This window comes from Mus pahari, chromosome 21 (assembly GCF_900095145.1).
Source record: "Mus pahari chromosome 21, PAHARI_EIJ_v1.1, whole genome shotgun sequence".
Classification (NCBI taxonomy): domain Eukaryota; kingdom Metazoa; phylum Chordata; class Mammalia; order Rodentia; family Muridae; genus Mus; species Mus pahari.
In genome coordinates, this window is record NC_034610.1 from 30,044,918 (window position 1) to 30,062,467 (window position 17,550).

At 39.2% G+C, this 17,550-nt stretch overlaps 1 protein-coding gene across 1 annotated transcript in view; it reads right to left on the bottom strand.

Annotated features, from left to right (window-relative positions):
- The window catches only part of Syne1 (spectrin repeat containing nuclear envelope protein 1), a 493,437-nt gene that overhangs the window by 358,183 nt on the left and 117,704 nt on the right, over window positions 1-17,550 (bottom strand). Inside the window, exons 6-11 of the mRNA XM_029532807.1 lie at window positions 15,787-15,807; window positions 15,212-15,304; window positions 13,815-13,993; window positions 9,930-10,126; window positions 6,345-6,464; window positions 5,004-5,054 (exon numbers count right to left, since the gene is read on the bottom strand). Coding sequence (XP_029388667.1) covers window positions 5,004-5,054; window positions 6,345-6,464; window positions 9,930-10,126; window positions 13,815-13,993; window positions 15,212-15,304; window positions 15,787-15,807 — 661 coding nt within the window. The remainder of the gene's footprint in view (window positions 1-5,003; window positions 5,055-6,344; window positions 6,465-9,929; window positions 10,127-13,814; window positions 13,994-15,211; window positions 15,305-15,786; window positions 15,808-17,550) is intronic.

Sequence of the window (17,550 nt, forward strand, 5' to 3'; positions counted from 1 at the left end):
AAAAAAAAAAAAAAAAAAAAAAAAAAAAAAAAAAAAAAAAAAACATGCTCAAAACAGAACAACCTGCATCCAAACTATACAAAAAAGAAGTGATATCTGGAGTAGAAGCCTGAGGGTTGCTTCCCAAAACTTGAGTGTTGGACTGGAGAGATGGCTCAGTGTTTAAGAACACTGACTGCTCTTCCAGAGGTCCTGAGTTCAATTCCCAGCAACCACATGGTGGCTCACAACCATCTGTAATGGGATCCGGTGCTCTCTTGGGTGTGTCTGAAGACAGCTACAGTGTACATAAAATAAATAAATAATTCTTTAAAAACGCCAAAATATGGGTGTTGATAATCCAAGGGACTGCTGTGGCTGGGTTAAATTTTGGTTATTAAAGGTTGTCTGTTGTCATGGTAACCTTAGACATATCACGCATATTGCTAGTTTAAGTATTTACTAGATACATAGAAACCACACCAAGACTGTTCAGTACTGTTTTCCTTGCTGCATGGTTCCTACTATAGCCTTATCAATTCATCTGCAGAATCAAATGTTCATTTACCTACTCATATCCAAAAATAAAAGGCAGGGACTTCACAGTACCCCTGAAGTGAAAATTGTAATTTTTCCTGGGATTTCTTTTTTTTTTTTTTATATGAATGCCAAGGTAAATAGAAACAGACTTCACAGGATTTTTTTTTCACTTATACATGGCTTTCAACTACATCTCCCTGGCTTGGCTGATCAATCATATACCCTTTCTTGGTTTGGGCAATAACCTGAGGTCACCTATTGCTACACACAAAAGACAGGGATAGACACACAACATTTGTGTGATCCATGACTTGGTTCATCATCAGGTCATGTAGACGAGGCCATTTTTTTTTCCTGAACACTTATTCCCCTCTTTTCTGAGATCTTCTCTGACATGTTTTTCCTGACATACAGGTCTGAGCTAGGAGTCGCCTATGCTGGTTCATCTCAACATGTGAAAGGTCTTACACTCATCTGGAGGGATCAGGACAGAATGATGAGCACACACCCACTGGATCAATACTCAACACACTCTTTCTGGCTCAATAGATGTGGAAAAGGTCCACGAATTTTTATCATAAACAAATGTTCAGGTGGACCTGAGGTTAGCAACCTGCAGAGTCACACAGAGGACTCTCCTCTACAAGCCTGTAGCAACCTCAGCCTCTCTATCCATCCAGCTCAATGTCTGACATTGTTTTCTATCTCCAGCAGCTAATATGGTGCTTGGAACTCAGTATCTTTTGACACATGAGTATGGAATAATGATCACTCAGTAAGTGTATTTATTATGAAAAGACTGAAACAGAGGCCAGACTGCAAAACCTCACTTCCCGTCCATGATGTTCTTTTGAAGGAACAGGTAGGTGTAACCAAAGGTCAGCTTTTCTGATTGGGTAGCTTTCATGCTCACAAATGTGATGACTGTGCAGTTGTGACCTCACAGGGGAAATGCCCCTCATCTGTCTCCTGGGAAGGAGAGGTCAGTGTGGCCACTCATCTTCCCTGGCCTTGGTCACAGTCATCTTCCCTGACTTCTGTCACAGTGAGTTGTGAATGTTACTGACAGCCTCCTGTGGCAGCTATCTTGTCAACCTCTGCTTTTGGCACACACTGGAAACTGGGCCTGAGAGCGGCTGCTGGTTACTGACTGAAATTACTTCAAGAATCATCTGAGGACTGTGCTCAGAAATGACTGCATTAGAGGCTCTCTGGCAGCCCCCTGATGGCGGTAGGGAAGAGGCAAATCACCCGAAAAGAGAGATGCAGATATGTTTACATTCAAGCATCTCTCTTTGTAAGAGGGAAATGGAGCTCAATAAAATACCAGGAGCCTCAGAAACTATTGCCTGACTGGCTCTTCTTCCGATGGTCATTTTTTGTATGCAATTGAAGGACAGGAAGGTCTGTTTGCCTATAGAGGGTGCTACTTCATGCCCAGCACATCATTCGAAGCAGCTAAACGGTGAGAATTCCCTTCATCCTTCTCTCCCTCTATCTTTTAAACACACAGACACACTTATATTTTTCTGTCATTCATGTTCACATAGGCAAAAAGTTATGTTGCGTGGATCATGCTTTCAAGGTAATTTAATACTTGACACAAAATTAATTACTTAAAGCTTTCTAATGTGTGTTGGTAGAAGTCCAGGACCTAGGTGTTATATAAAGAAATATGGAAGGTTAAAAGGTAGGCTAAGCACTCAGCAACTTGCATAGAAGCAAGAATTAAAGCATTTATTCTGCAAATACTCCTAAGCACTTACTACATATATGGACTTAGCTGAGCCACATGACCCAATATTGGTGCAAAGACATATGAGGAAATGCAGACGGAGGACACACTGGATCTTTCCCTTTCTCAATGGTTTTCTGTGTAATAGTTTAAAATATTGAAATAGTCATCTCATTTGACTTCTACTTGTCTATATCATATTGCTAAAAATCCAACATAACCATTAAACATCTCTCTGGAGTAGTGATATTGAGTCCGGCATTTGATACCATGCTGTAATTAACAGTGGGCTGAGGTTGACACTAATGTTTAGTGGCATAGACAATATTATTTGTTGTGTTAGACAGAAAAGGAGTTGACATGATGGAGATGTTAAAAGGAATGTGTGAATGAAAAAAAAATACACGCAAAGGAATGATGCAGAAGCTAAGGAGCAAAGAGTATTTAAGACTTCTCAAATCTTACCTTAGATTGTATATAATTTGCAAAAGATGAGTAAACTGGAAATATTTCCTAACAATATGAAAATATATAGACACATAACATAAATCAGGAGCAAAATTATGTAAGAAAAGGTGAAAATCATTGGTCAGCCATCTGTTCCATTGGTAGACAATAATTTAAAGCATAAAATCACATATAATGTTTGTATAGCTTCCACCAAACCACTGAAATTAACTGGTCAGTGATGTTTTATTTATCTTGAAATATTCATGTGTGGCAATGCATATAATTTGCAAAGTTGCTTTAAAATAACTTCAAATACTGTAAGTGAAATATGTAAGAAAAAAATTGTATAGATTGTATTCCCCCTGTAAATACACAGTCAGGTTATGCATCTCTCTGTCGGGACCACGGATAAGACTGAGGGATGTCAGTGATATTCAGAGTTGAAAAAAAATGACTGGAAATTTATTAGGCAGTTGACTGAGTCAACTGGCCTATTTTACTCATTTATGATTGCGTATAAATTGCCCAAGGAATATCTTACATGCAAAAGTTTCCTTGTTGGTAGTATTGGCCAAAGAAAGGCATGGTAAATGAATACTTCCAGTCAGAAAATTTATACATAAATGAATTATATTTATATAATACATTAATGCTACATACTATTCGATATGTGTGAGCATGTGTGTATATAAATATGCATATATTTACATTGTACCTACTTAGTGTGTGTGTAAGGATTGGGTGGGGAGTGCATGCTTCCACAGCATGTGTGGAGGTCAGAGGGCAATTTGCAGGAGTCAGGTCTCTCCTACTCTGTGGGTCCAGGGATTTGAGCTTAGATCATTAGGCTTAACAGACCTCTTTACCACTGTGCCAACCCGATGGACCAAAACAATCATATTTTAAATACATCCACAACATATTTTATTTAATCAGCATCATAAAGGGGATAGAGAAACCAAATGTACAAAAGTGATCTGGCATTGTTTAAAAGCAGACTAAGAAATTTACTAAGACCCAAGTAACTTTGTACCAAAGGCTCTGAAGGGCCTGCACGTGTTACTCTAATACAGATACCAGTAAAAATCTGCAAAATTAGCTGGGCGGTGGTGGCGCACGCCTTTAATCCCAGCACTTGGGAGGCAGCGGCAGGTGGATTTCTGAGTTCAAGGCCAGCCTGGTCTACAGAGTGAGTTCCAGGATAGCCAAGGCTATACAGAGAAACCCTGTCTTGAAAAAGAAAAAAAATCTGCAAAATTAATTCACACCACCTTACTGTCATTGACAAATACAAGCTCTAAAACATATTTTATTACTAAAATATCCAGCTAATTGGATATCCAGGCAATGGCCCAAGCTTCTGACCTTCAGGCTGAACTCCTCCCCAGTTACCTAGCAACAGTGAAGACCATAAAAAGGGCTGTTTAGTCCCACCTAGCTCTCTTACGCTCTTACTTGTCTCCCTCTTCTCTCTCTCTCTCTCTCTCTCTCTCTCTCTCTCTCTCTCTCTCTCTCTCTCTCTCTCTCTCTCTCTCTCTCTCTCTTCTCTCTTTCTCCCTGCCTTTCTATAATAAAGCTCTTAAACCATAGAGAGTCTCTGCTCATCAAGGCTGCGTGCACTCTCGCAGGTGTTGAGAACCTCTTCCCTCATCCCTCTCTCCCATAACCCTGGTGCCTTTAGCAAGGTATCTCCGGGGATCCCCAGGTAGGGTTGTCCCTTGGCCACCCCATGAAGAGTGGGATAGAGGAATGCCCACCCAGGGATGAGTGGAAGGTAGTTAGCAGCCCCCCCACACACACACCTGACTGACCAGAAAATAGTTGGAACTCTGTCAGGGTGTGAGCTTTTTCCCTCCCCCCTCTTCCCCAGGCCCCCCTTTTTTTGTTCCCAACACATGTCCACTAGAAAAACTGAAAACATAGACCACTCATAAATGCACTTGGGGAGCAGACAAAAGCAAGCTGGAAACCTGTGTTATATGGGAATCCAGTACTTTCAATAAAATTCCTCACTTACACAGGGACTTGCAAGTCCAGGTTTACCATCAAAACCTGGAGACCTGCGCTATCATGCCCTAGTGTGGAGCTACCTTAGAAAGTGCACAGCCTTCATTTGAGTCTTTCCTGTGCTTCTCAGGAACATTTGCTTTACAATCACAATAAACTGCTCTAGCAGTGGGTCTCTTCCTAGATGCTGGAAACAACAAGAACAAAAGTTTCCCTAATCTATAGTTCTAGGAAGCACAATTCTACCAACCAGTCTATTAACTTGGCCCAAGAGCATCCTGAAACAAGCTGCAGCTTCTCTCCATCCTATCCTGAATCACTGACTCGCTCTTTAGCACAATACCTGTTGTAGTAAACTTAACTTCTGTTTGCTTACTGTCTCTTTCTTGGACCTGTTTATAAGATTTTATTGTTTATTTATTTATATCTAATGAAATATACAGTTGTTGTTTACTCCCTTAAAAACAATTGCTTTATATGCATTCTCTTGATAGTCTCCCACAGCTCCCAAACTGCGATTGAGATCTGGGAAATGGAGACCAAGGCATCTCAGAAACCCATTCATCATTTGCTCTGCAGCATTTAAGCCTTAAAATAAAATTGAAACTTTGTGGGAAATCCATTGTGCTGTAGCTTAAAAAGAATGCAATAGAAGTTTCAAGTATCAGAACATTAGAACATTGTGTCCATCAGTGTTTATATCCTCAGATGTGAGGCATCTGCTATGTTGAAATGAATGCCAACGGAACAGGCTTTCTTCCCGGAAGCTTGAACAAGACTTCAAACACCACTGACAATTTGAAATTCAAATGAGAATAGGAGTTCCACTCCTGAGAAAAATCTTATAAGAAAAATTCATCCTGTTATTTGTCATAGATAATTGGAAATTTACAATGTTTAAGTTTATACAATTAGATTATTGCCCATGCATACAGTGATCTGCACAGGTTTTTTTTTTTTTCATATTAACGGAAAAATAAAGTTATTTTTCTAAACAACTAAAGTATGGGTATTGTGATTTTTTTCTAAACTGCTATGACATAAATATTTCTGGAATTAATAACAACACATTCCTCTGGTTTACATTTCCTAGAACAGATTCTATCTAGAAGGTCAAATATATTTTCTTTTTGTCCACAATTTTAAATTTTATGACAGTGACTATAGGTTATCTGAGCATGCTAAGAAGTGAAAATGTCATTTAAACTATTGAAAGCTGAAAAATCTAATCACAATGAGCAATTAGAATGTGTGTGAATTATGCCTTACTTCTATGTTTGCTATGATACATAAACTTTGAAGTTCTAAATTAAATTGCAACAGATTAAGTAGAAGGAACTTCCAGAGTACGTGTATACCTGAAGTGATCTATTCGAATCTTAAACTGATGCCTCTCCTTAATTTCAATTTCATTACAATGTTTATTACTGGCAATGTTCTCTCTGATGCACCTGTCATAAGTGCTGGAGAAATCTTTGCTAGCCCCATCCTATATACACTATTTATTCCATACTCATTATTCCATACTCAGTTGCAACTATCTTCACAGCCTTGGTCTCACATTACAGTTCAGTCTGCTTAGCTTCTTAAAAACTTTATGCATGCATAAGTGTGTGCTCTCATCAGAGACAACGAATACCTACATCATTCTCTTGCACATCACAGCCTGCACCATGAATATCAGGGTATTGTGTTAGGAACTGGGCCACATAAGTCATGATAGACTTCTCATCTGGCTTGTCCACATCCACATCTGTAAAATAAATAAATAAATAAATAAAACTCAAATATAAGTTTGTTAATACACATTTTGAAATGTAGTTACTGTACCTTTAACTACCAGGCAGAAAACAAAATTACTAGTAAGAGCAGTTTAGTCTACATGATCCTGAGTGGAAATTTAATCACACCTGTAAGCGATATTTTTGAGAGCGAGCTTTTGGGGAAGTAGCACATGCTCCTTGTAGGTCATTTCAAGACAAATTAATCATTCATCAAAGATGCTGCATGATGACTTAGGCACCTGTCAGTTAATAAACATGCAATAACATGTCAAACTGGAAACCCGAGTGAGCATGTGGGATCAAAATGCCCACATGTGTAACACTCACGATGGCCTGCAGAGTCATAGATGTTCTTGCCCATCTCAGAGAACCTGTCCTGCTACACTGTGCTCTACCTGATTTCTCAGAGAGCTCCTTCACTGTAGAGTGCTCCCAATTCCAGTGACTTAGACAGGGTCTCTCTTGAAAGACAGCCTTAAAGCATTTCAATCATGGTTGTTGAAGCTCCTGATGTTTATGCAAAACCAGCATAAGTCAGGCAAAAATGTTTACACATTCAGTAATTATGAACAGGGAAGAGGAGCTTTATAAGCCATTCAAATGTAGCTAACCATACTGCAAAGCAATGTATGCAGCCTGAAGCCAACGGAACAAACTTCAAATGCCACAATCAAATACAAAACTGACTCATTCATTTATAAAGATGTGGGGCAATGGGCTGTGCACAGACAGCCTGGTCTCCAGTGGAGCTGAGGTCTCGAACCCTGGTGGGACCCGGTGGGTGGTAACTTCCACCTACATGGGACGGAAGGTGTTCGATCATGTCTCCTGGACCCCTGGTTCCTGTCAAAGTTACAGCCCCCACATTCTCCACAATAGAAGCATGTGGCTAGTAGTCACATAGCCAATGTCCTAAGCTTCTGGCATTCTGGCTAGCCTCCTGCTCACAGTTACTTAGCAACAGCAACATAGCAGCCCACTATAAGAGGGGCTGCTTGGCCCCTCCTCACTCTTTTTAAGCTTTCTTACTCTCTAGCCTTTCTTCTCTCTCTTTCTTCTCTCCCATTCTCTCCTCATGGCATGGCTGGGTCTCCCTCTCTCTTTCTACCTGCTCTCTTTCCCCGTGTCTTCCTACAATAAAGCTCTAAAACCATAAACTGTCTCTGATCATGAAGGCCCTTGGTGCTTGGGTGATGGGATAGGCTTTCCCAGGAGGCCTTCCTATGCTGCAGCCACAGACCAGACTAAGGACTCTCACCTGCATGGGAACCACCCAGTGCCTCCCCTCTCCCTCTGCCCTCTTCTTTTATCTCTGGGGCTGAGTATGGCCTGGGGCCCCTATTCTGTTCTCAGCGTGGGATGTCAGAGACTAAGAACTTGGTACCTGGGGCTGCCCCTTGTCCACCATCTGCCCTGTGGGGTCAGTGGCCTAACACAGCCAGATGCTCATCCAGGGGCCACTTGGAAAGTGACTGGCAGTCCTCCTGCGTCTGCCCCCCCCCTCGGGGCACAGCACAGGAATTCTGGCGGGACTTGGGCACTCTCTCCTACTCCCCTCTTCCCCCACACCCATGGCCCCCCCCCGCATAAAGACCCCTTTAGACTTGAGATATCTTTTCTAGAGACCGTTAATGTGGGACCTAAAAGTGACACAACTCCCATGAGTCACTAAGGGAACAAAAGATCTCGAATCCCTTAGATGCCTTAAGTGTAAATTTTGCAATGTCAAGATCCCTGATGTAGATACAATGTGAAGAGGGAGTAAAATTACTTCAAGAAATGTGAAGAGAAAGAAAATCTATATTTAATGTATGACTTAATAAATTTTTATGATTCTGTGTAATTTATCGATACCTTAGATTCCATTATATGTGTGTGTGTGAATGTATGCAAACTACTATCATGGGTATTATTCTGTTTTAATCTAGATCCTTCATTCAACTAGGGATTTTCCTGGGCCTCTTATCTCAGAGGGAGCCCATACAGGTTTCTGTGATGTTTTCTTGGAAATGCAATAAAATGTTGTATGTTGTAGAGAAACGAGCTCATTCTGAAATCTCATTTGTAACAAATTTGTATTTACTGTTTACATTTATACATTAATTAGTAGAAAGTCCATAATTGCCAAGCAAATAAAAAATGATCTATAGCAGTTGGATAATCTAATTTGATGTTTTTAATTCACCATAATAAACAACTTACTCGTTTATTAACACTCGTTGAATGCATCACAATTGTCTTTGGAAGATTGAAAGAACCAAGTCTATTTCTAAAATGTTTTTGAATGGCTAGCCTTTCTAATCATGTGCCAAACAACTGGAATGATAAATATGAATTCCCGTGGTGAACTTTGCTGATCAGTGGGCACTTAGTAGTTCTAAGTGCTTTTTTTTTTTAATCTTTCTTTTTTGATTCCTTCTATTCTGATCTTTCTTTTCTGAACTTCTATTTTTTTTTGAGATTTTGGTGATTTATAGGTTATTCTTTTAACAGCTCTCCTCCCTCACACATCTACCATGAAAACCTTTCAGCAGAATTTTAAAAAAATTTTGAGAATTTCATACAATATAATTTAATCATATTCAAACTCTAACTCCTCCCAGATCCACTTCTACCCTCAAACTTCATGTCCCTTAAAAAAAAAAATAACCTATCAGATCAATTTGCATTGCCCATATATTCCTGGTGTAGAGCTATCTACAAGAGCCTGGTTGATCTACCAGAAACTCCACCCTTAGAGGAAAGTGACTCTCCCATTCCCAGAAGCCATCAACTGGCTGTAGCTCCTCAGTTATGGATGACAGATGTTCATGAGCTCAATGCTACAATGCTGACTGATCTGATCTTGTGCAGACAACCCAAGCACAGCTCTTGTGAGTTCATGAGTACAGTGGTCCTGTCGTTCTAAAAGGCACTGTTCACTCCTATTCTCCCCCAATGACTGACTAACTCTTACAAGCATTCTGCCATCTCCTCTGCATGTTCCCTTACCCCAGGGGAGGTGGGAAGGATACAGATTTATGGGGGGGGTTGAAGGGGGCAGGCTTTACTGACATTGACCCTTGTCACTTTGATCAACTATGCTTTTGCATTAACCACATTCTACTGCTCCAAAAACCTTTGATGAGGTCTCAGAGCTACCTGATCTTTGGGTAGTTGAGAAATATGAACTTAGAGCCATCAACAGGATATTTTAAGTTCTGTTCACAAGGTTGATATGCCAATGGCAAAGAGGTGTTTGGAGTATTGGCATCATAGCCTATTCCCCAATAGGGTGACAAATAGACCTTGGAAACTTATCATTCCTTTGTATACTCTTCGGGGCCCTGTTTCTTAATGGGATCTCAAAAGTCATGAAATATGTGGATCGGGTACATGCAAATATGCTACAGCCTACATATGTCAGTTGAAGATTGTTCAATTGTTCGGTGTACCTTCAGGATCAAGCAGTCTGGGGATACCCAGTTGTGTTTCAGCGATCGTGAAGGCATCCTCCAGGTTTTCTCTGTTAGATCTTGTCTTCACCTTCTCCAGGTCCACCAGCTCAGGCCGGATAGCGTGGATGACTGAATGAAAGGCCAACCCAGTTCTCCAACTCTTCCCGAAGTCTTTTACTTCTATTCCCATCTGCCTTATTGTGATAAACAGAGAAGAACAACATCACCACCCGAACTGGTAACACTAGCACAGCACTTTATGGTGTTGAACAAACCCAGTCATTTTAACCAGAGATGTACCATGTCAATCAAAGACAAGGTAAAGCAATCAAATTTTTTATAATTATTAAGATGAACAAATTTTAATGATATATTTTTCTGTCTTTTCCTTCCATCTTTTCCTTTCTTCTTTTCTTAATTTTTCTTGGGAGATTCTTACTAAATAGTTCCGTTTGGACTTGCCAATTCCCTTGTTTTATACTTCTGAAAGACTGAACTGGAGGGGAATATTACCATGAGGTATTTTCTAAGCAATATATTTCCATTATTGTTATAGACACTTAAAACACATTTTATGCTGGCTTTTGTAATGCAACTAGAATTAAAATGTGTGGAAAAATTTCTAAAAGGGAAAATATTAAGATGTAAAATAGAATGAGTCTCACTTTGCCTTGTGAGCACAGGTTTTAATAGATGATGTATTTAAGTCATGTCAAGTACATTATAGAATACACAGACAAATCAATACAGTCACATATGCGAATCAATGCAGCACATATGCAAATCAACACAGAACATATACACATTGGTGCAGTTCCATATGCACATCAATGCAATGCACTTATGTTGACTACATTATATAGCACTTACTTTACTAATTAAATGATTTACTCTCTCTCTCTCTCTCTCTCTCTCTCTCTCTCTCTCTCTCTCTCTTTTCTCTCTTTAATTTTCTTGAGGGAAATGTCCTAGTGGTGAATCTTTTTTTTTTCATTTTTTTATTTTTTTGGTGGTAAATTTGATCGATGCAAAATCAGTTCTAATTGATGCAGTTGTTCAAGCTGGTGATAACATTTTCTTATTGAAAATAGAAGCAGCACACTCTTGCAGCGAGACCCTCCTCCTGTGTTTAACTTACCAAGTATAATGGGAGTTCAGAAAGAGAATGTCAGAGATGATAATGAGCGTGGGCAGAACCTTGTGGCTCAGGATAAAAGCTACAGACACCAGCACTTAGGTCACACTTGGCAAATACAATCTTCCATGGTCTCTTTTCTGAAAAATTGGTCTCAACGGGCCAGTGAAACAGCTAAGCTGGTAAAAGCACTTGCTCTGAAAGTCAGGCCACCAAGCTCAGTTTGATCCCACAAGGGAGAGAACCACAGCCCAAGGGTTGTTCTCAGGTTTCCACATGATATAACCAACTCCTCTATGACACACACACACACACACACACACACACACACACACACACAAAATCAATTAATAAATTTGAATTTTAAAAACAATTGCCTTGTTAACTTTATAGATGTTTATAAATGAAACAGAAACATGGTTTAGTTTTTAGCAGGTTCTCAGGGTTGCCATGAAATATATACTCTGAAACACTCATGGGTGACTTGATAAAATTGTCAACTGCCCTCCAATTATAATCTGAAAAGTACAAACTTGGTTCTCAAACATACTGCATCAGTATACACTGTAAAAATGTGAGTGCTAGGGGCTGGAGAGATGACTTAGAGGTTAAGAGCACTGACTGCTCTTCCAGAAGTCCTAAGGTCAATTCCCAGCAACTACATGATAGCTCACAACCATTTATAGTGGGGTCCGATGCCCTCTTCTGGTGTGTCTGAAGATAGCAACAGTGTACTCATAATAAATAAATAAATCTTTTAAAAAATGTAAGTGCTAAAAGTAGCACCTTGAACAACTGCTTACTATAAAATAAATATGGTAGAATTATCTGCTAAGGCTTTTGTAAACATAAAGCAGATTTGAATAGTCTCTTAACTAATTAGTTTCTACCTTCCCATATATATGTGATTTTTTTCCAGCAGACATCTGTTACCCCTATACTCCATTCCTGTTTTCTGTTGATTTGAATATTACCTCTCCATCTTGCTCCTTACACTCTGCCTTTGCTCATATTTCTACATGTGGAGTGTTTGTCTCATTAAGTGACTACAAATTAGTCTTTAACAGAATACATTTGTAATAACAGAATATGTAAGTAAGCTAATGAATAGTCACCATATAATTAACTTTTTCTGACTTTTCTTAGACTTACATTATTCAAATGAAACATATATTGTTTCCTTAAATATTTACTATCTTAGAGTAAGTGAACCCTGATGCATACATATATGTGTATATATATATATATATATATATATATATATATAAAGACAAGACAAGACAAGAAAAAGAAAATTTTCACTGATACCAGTAGGCAAGTTGTAGGCATAACCGTGATGTGCCACAATACCCATATTCATGCCAGCCTCCGTCATACAAGCAGATCATGATGCAAGCAGGAGACCACTAGCCAACCTAGGATGTGCCTGCTCCCTGTTCAGGAAGACTGAAGTAGACGAGGGGTGCCCAATACTGTTCCAATAAAGTAGTACATAAGCCATGCATGATGACTTCCAAATTTAACTTCTACTATAGACTATAAAGTGAAGCAAAACTTTGCTTTTGGAAACATTTCTATGACATCTTGAGTCACAGCCTCCCAAATTAGAAAGTCACCAACACATTTTAAAAGCTAATCAAACCCACACACATTGCTAATATTAATTACATCCTCTCTGCTCAGTTTCTTCCTGCTGAATTTTGCTCTTTGAACATTTTTAAAAAAATGAGCTCCCTATATTTGGTGCCTCAATATTTCAAAATAAGGCCTTGTTTATAACTATGTTCCAGAAGTAGATAATTAGATTCAGATTGGCCTTTACATAAGCAAACCTGGGAGAAAACAAATTCGTTTTCTGTGTCATTGAGGAAGAAGAAATGAAAATATCACTGTTATGTGAAAAAACTTATCCACAATACCAGCAGACTACAAAACAGTCATGACCATCAAACCCCATGAAATCTACTAAAAGAAGATTACTTTATTTATATCCATACTAATAAAATGTAGACCTATGTAAATGTAGGCTGCATAAAACAATGCTAGGGTCGATAGAAAATTCAGTGTTCCAAATAAACACCAAAGTAGCAAAATGGGGGCGGGGGCAGGGGTGGAGGCGGGGGGGGGGGAGGTTTCTAGGAAGTTTCAGGAAATGCTAAGTTTTCCCCCCAGGATCTAACCCTAAGCTTACATTGCCATTAAGTAGAACAAAATGATTTATTGAAGGGGTAAGCACATAAAAACTTTTTGAAATATTTTAAATGAGAGTAGAAATTCAGAACAATGGCCTAATTAGAATTAGCCTTCATGCATTGTATCAAAGGTGGATGATAAATCCATTTTATGAATCAGGTTTAATCACATGAGTGAAGAATGAATTTTATTAAAGTGTTTTCCCGGAGTATGAGTGTGATTTTATGCTTGTATTCTGTTTTTACTACCCTAGGAGTGCACCCTGGTATGCATGTGGAGGTCCAAAGACAATTTGGAGCATTTCTTTCCTTTCTATTCTCCTGGGAGCTAACTCATATCACCAGGCTTCCAAGCAAGTGATTTTACTGGTTGAGCCATCTGGGCATTTACGTGTGTGTTTCTATTTTAATTAGAGGAGAGTGAAGCAATGCTTGAAGCAAGGATGCTCATACAAATGTCTCTTCCAATTTCACAACCATGGGAAGCGGTGAGAACATTAAATTGGCATAGAGACTATTCCTGGATTTCAGGTTAAGCAAACCATTGACACTTACTTGCCTGCTGCGTGCTGGACCCACTTTAACAGAGTTTTCTTGGCATTTCCCTGGATCTTGGTGGCCACCTTTCGCTTGCTGGGTGGGCTGGCAGTCTCAGTGCTGACCATGCTGTCCACGGAGGAAGCGCTGCTGGACAGAGACTGCAGCTGTGGTAGGTTGCTGGTCAGCTCTTCTATCTGTGTTTGAGAGCAAGCAGAAAACAGTTTAAGTGATCCTTGCTCATCTTTTCTCGGAGCTTACATGCTAATGGAGAATGATTAAGCTTAACCTCCTATATACCCCTGAAAAAAATATTAGTTCTCATAGGCTATCATTGATACCTTAGCTTTAAAAAAAACACTTTTTAAAGACTTATTTACTTTATTTTGGGTGTATGAGTGTTTTGTCTCCATGTATGTATATGCACCATGTGTGTCTGTGGAGGCCAGAGGAGGCCATCAGATCTCTTGAAATTGGAGCTATAGAAGGTTATGAACAGCCATGTGGGAGCTGGGAACTGAACCCTGGTCTTCTAGAGGAGCAGCCATCTCTCCAACCCTTCTCGTCTTTCTTATCCCTCCCATTGCCTTGCTGGGTGTATCTTACACACATCTCTGTGTAAGATACTTATTTTCCTATATTTGTTCAATGCTTATTTCTATATATATTAACTAGCTGAGTGGATACATTGATGGTATAGTTTGAGCTGTTTCCTTAAGGTTAGGAGATGTGTCTCTTGTGTGGCAATATTGACGGGTAATGATGTATTCAAAGGTAGATCCTTGAAGGAACCACTGGGGGAGCACATTGGGAAGGAGCTGGTGAGTCTTAGGGTTAGTTCTCAGGAGTGCAAGCCTTTGCCTCTCTTGTCTCTATGGCTTCTCTCATCATGTCACTTTTCTTTCCCGTTCATGCGCCTGCCATGATGTCACTGACCATCGTGTGATGAAGCAAAGTGCCCTTTCCAAATCTGCCACATGCTATTCTGTTCTTTATAAACAGAGCCTTGGTTGTTTTATTATACCAATGAAAAAGAGACTGGTGTAATAAATAATGTAAAATCTAGTGATTACTTAGTCTAAAGGCAAAGGCAGGTTAATTTCTCCCAACCATGTCTAATAGGACTCAGAATGCTCCCTGCCCAGGTAAGTATAAAACACTTTCCCAACATCTTTATATGCTTCTCATATCCCCTCTATGGCATGACTACTTTTGGCTGCCTTTGCTTTTATAAGGGCAGAGGGTTTACACATGACACACTTGAGTGGGGAAAACAGAAAATTTTCTCTTAAAATATGAATGTCTGCTGGATCAAGATTTAACCAAAGAGTGTGGAAAAGAGAAAATTTTGAACATCTGCCACCCTTTCCCTCTTTGATGTCGCATCAGGCAAAATACCAAATGTAATACAATACCTGGAAATACAGGATAATGGTCCACATCAGCCCAAGAACGATTGATGGTCGGCCATCAGCAATATCAGTAGCATTAATGTTGACTAATTTAATCTGTTTAAAAAGAAAAGCTGTGCTCATAATTTACCAGAATATTGTGACTCATTTAATGGTGCACTAATTAAGATGTTGTTAGATAACAATAGCATTTGGTCATGCCTATGTACTGGCACACACAGAAAAAAAGGCAAGCCATAGAGACAGACAGGCACATGGGTTCAGGAAAATTTCAGGGACATTTGTTAAACTTATAAACTGAAAACAAATATAAGATAGACCTCAAATTTTTATTTCACTTAAAGTTAGAAAACAAAACAATGGAGCACCGTGCAAGGAATTGCCAACAAAAAAGTCAAACAAACAAAAAGGACCACTTATTCTTCATATATTTAGAAGTTGACTTAAGAAAAAGAACTTGTGGTAGGCAGCATTAAAAGATAAATTTACTTTGATGCTTTTTACCAAATAGCATAGAAGTTTAGGTTCTCCTTTACCTATAAAAGTCAGCAGTTGAAATCTCTAAAATGTGTACTAACCGGTGATCCTCTGTACATGGACTGACATGAAAAAGAAAAAGAGAAGATAATGTGCGCATGGAAACAAACTACAACAGCATTCAGTTGTCAGTGGGGACAAAGGGTAGACCAGTTAGCCCGGTTGTCAGGGAGTGGGATTTAAGGAGAAATGGAGGGAAGCCAGGCAGATGCAGGATAGAGATCATGAGCTTCCTGGGGTGAAAATACAGAGCTTTGAGGGTAGTTGTCTGCCCATAATCATTCCTGATTGTCCACTCGGAAGCCCTCCCAACTATTAAAATTTATTTTCCAAGGAGAGCAAGTTGCTCTGTCAGTTACCCGGCATGCAGAGTGTTGCTCATTACTCTTCCCACAATCCCTAGCAAAGACAGGAAAAGGCTATCCACAGCATCTCAGACTGCTTGCCCAGTAACTCTCAGCCAGGTTCTCAAAGGATGCATCATTAACAAAGTTCAGAAGTTCATGCATACTTTTCTTCATTAAAAGTTTGACAGAAACTGAATTGCATTACTTTCTGTGCTTAGTCAATTCGATATTTACCTATTCGATACATGATTCCTACATTTTTAAAAGTGATATACGGTTGGTCTATGAAATAAGACACTGGCAAAGAAGCCTTCTCTTTATAAATGATACCTGTTATAATGTGTCATTGAGGTTTTTAAGTCAGACATTATTAACAAGAAGAACTTTCTTCTTACACTAATAACTCACTATTCCTCAGAATGAAATACAGTACTACTGCCAGACAGGTAAATGGGGTGTGGAATAGCCTAAAAGCTTCTAATATCATATCTATTCTACTTTCTGTGGAAAACTCACTGATGGTGATTGAGAACAGAATCACACTGACAGAGATGACAGCTCTGGATACAGTGTCAACACTGCACAAAAGAAGCTATAGTTGTCTGTGTGCATATCCCTCTGCCTGTGGCTTTCCATGGTATCAACTCACCAAAATGTAAACTATTTAAAGAATACAAGCTAATTTTGCTTCAAGTTTGCAAGTTCAAGAAAATATTTAATTACACATTTGCGGAGTATTGAATTTATTCACAGAATATAGGCTGGGGAGAAAGTAATTCAAACATCCTGACTTCTGGAAGTCTGTGGACATGCATTTATAAAGCTGGTTGGATATTGCTCCGTGCCTACATTTTCTGCTCCCACAAAGTAGATAGGGCTAAATCTGAGAGCTACAGCCTGTTGGGAAGGAAATATTTCCGTATCTAATGCATGCATACGTACCTTCTGACCTAGTAGCCACATCTAGGGAACTACCTGGATATATACCTTCATTGCTGTGCAGGCATTTTTATTCACTGTTATAAACCACAACATTATTTCTAATTGAAAATTAATCAGAACCGAGAATGGTTTATAAACTATGCCTTGCCTAGGCAGAGAAATACTATGTAACTGTAAGAAATAAACAAGGAAACCTATATAAATTGATTTAAGATGATTTCTTAAATACACCCCTAAATAGAAAAGCAAAATATTATCTACAGTATTCTAACTTCATGTAAGAAAAAAGGAGGTACACAAAAACACACCTTGCTCATGGAAAGAGATAAAGAAAGGGAGTCAGCAACTAGAGACTGGTAACCTGAAGGTTGGGAATATGGGAAACGGACGTGGAAGAGTGGAGGAAGGTGTAGAAAGATCAAACAGTACTGTTAAGCTTTTACTCTAAGAGCAATAATGATGGCTAACTTCTCCCAATACGCAAGAAACTAAAGGCAGTGTGTGTGTGTGTGTGTG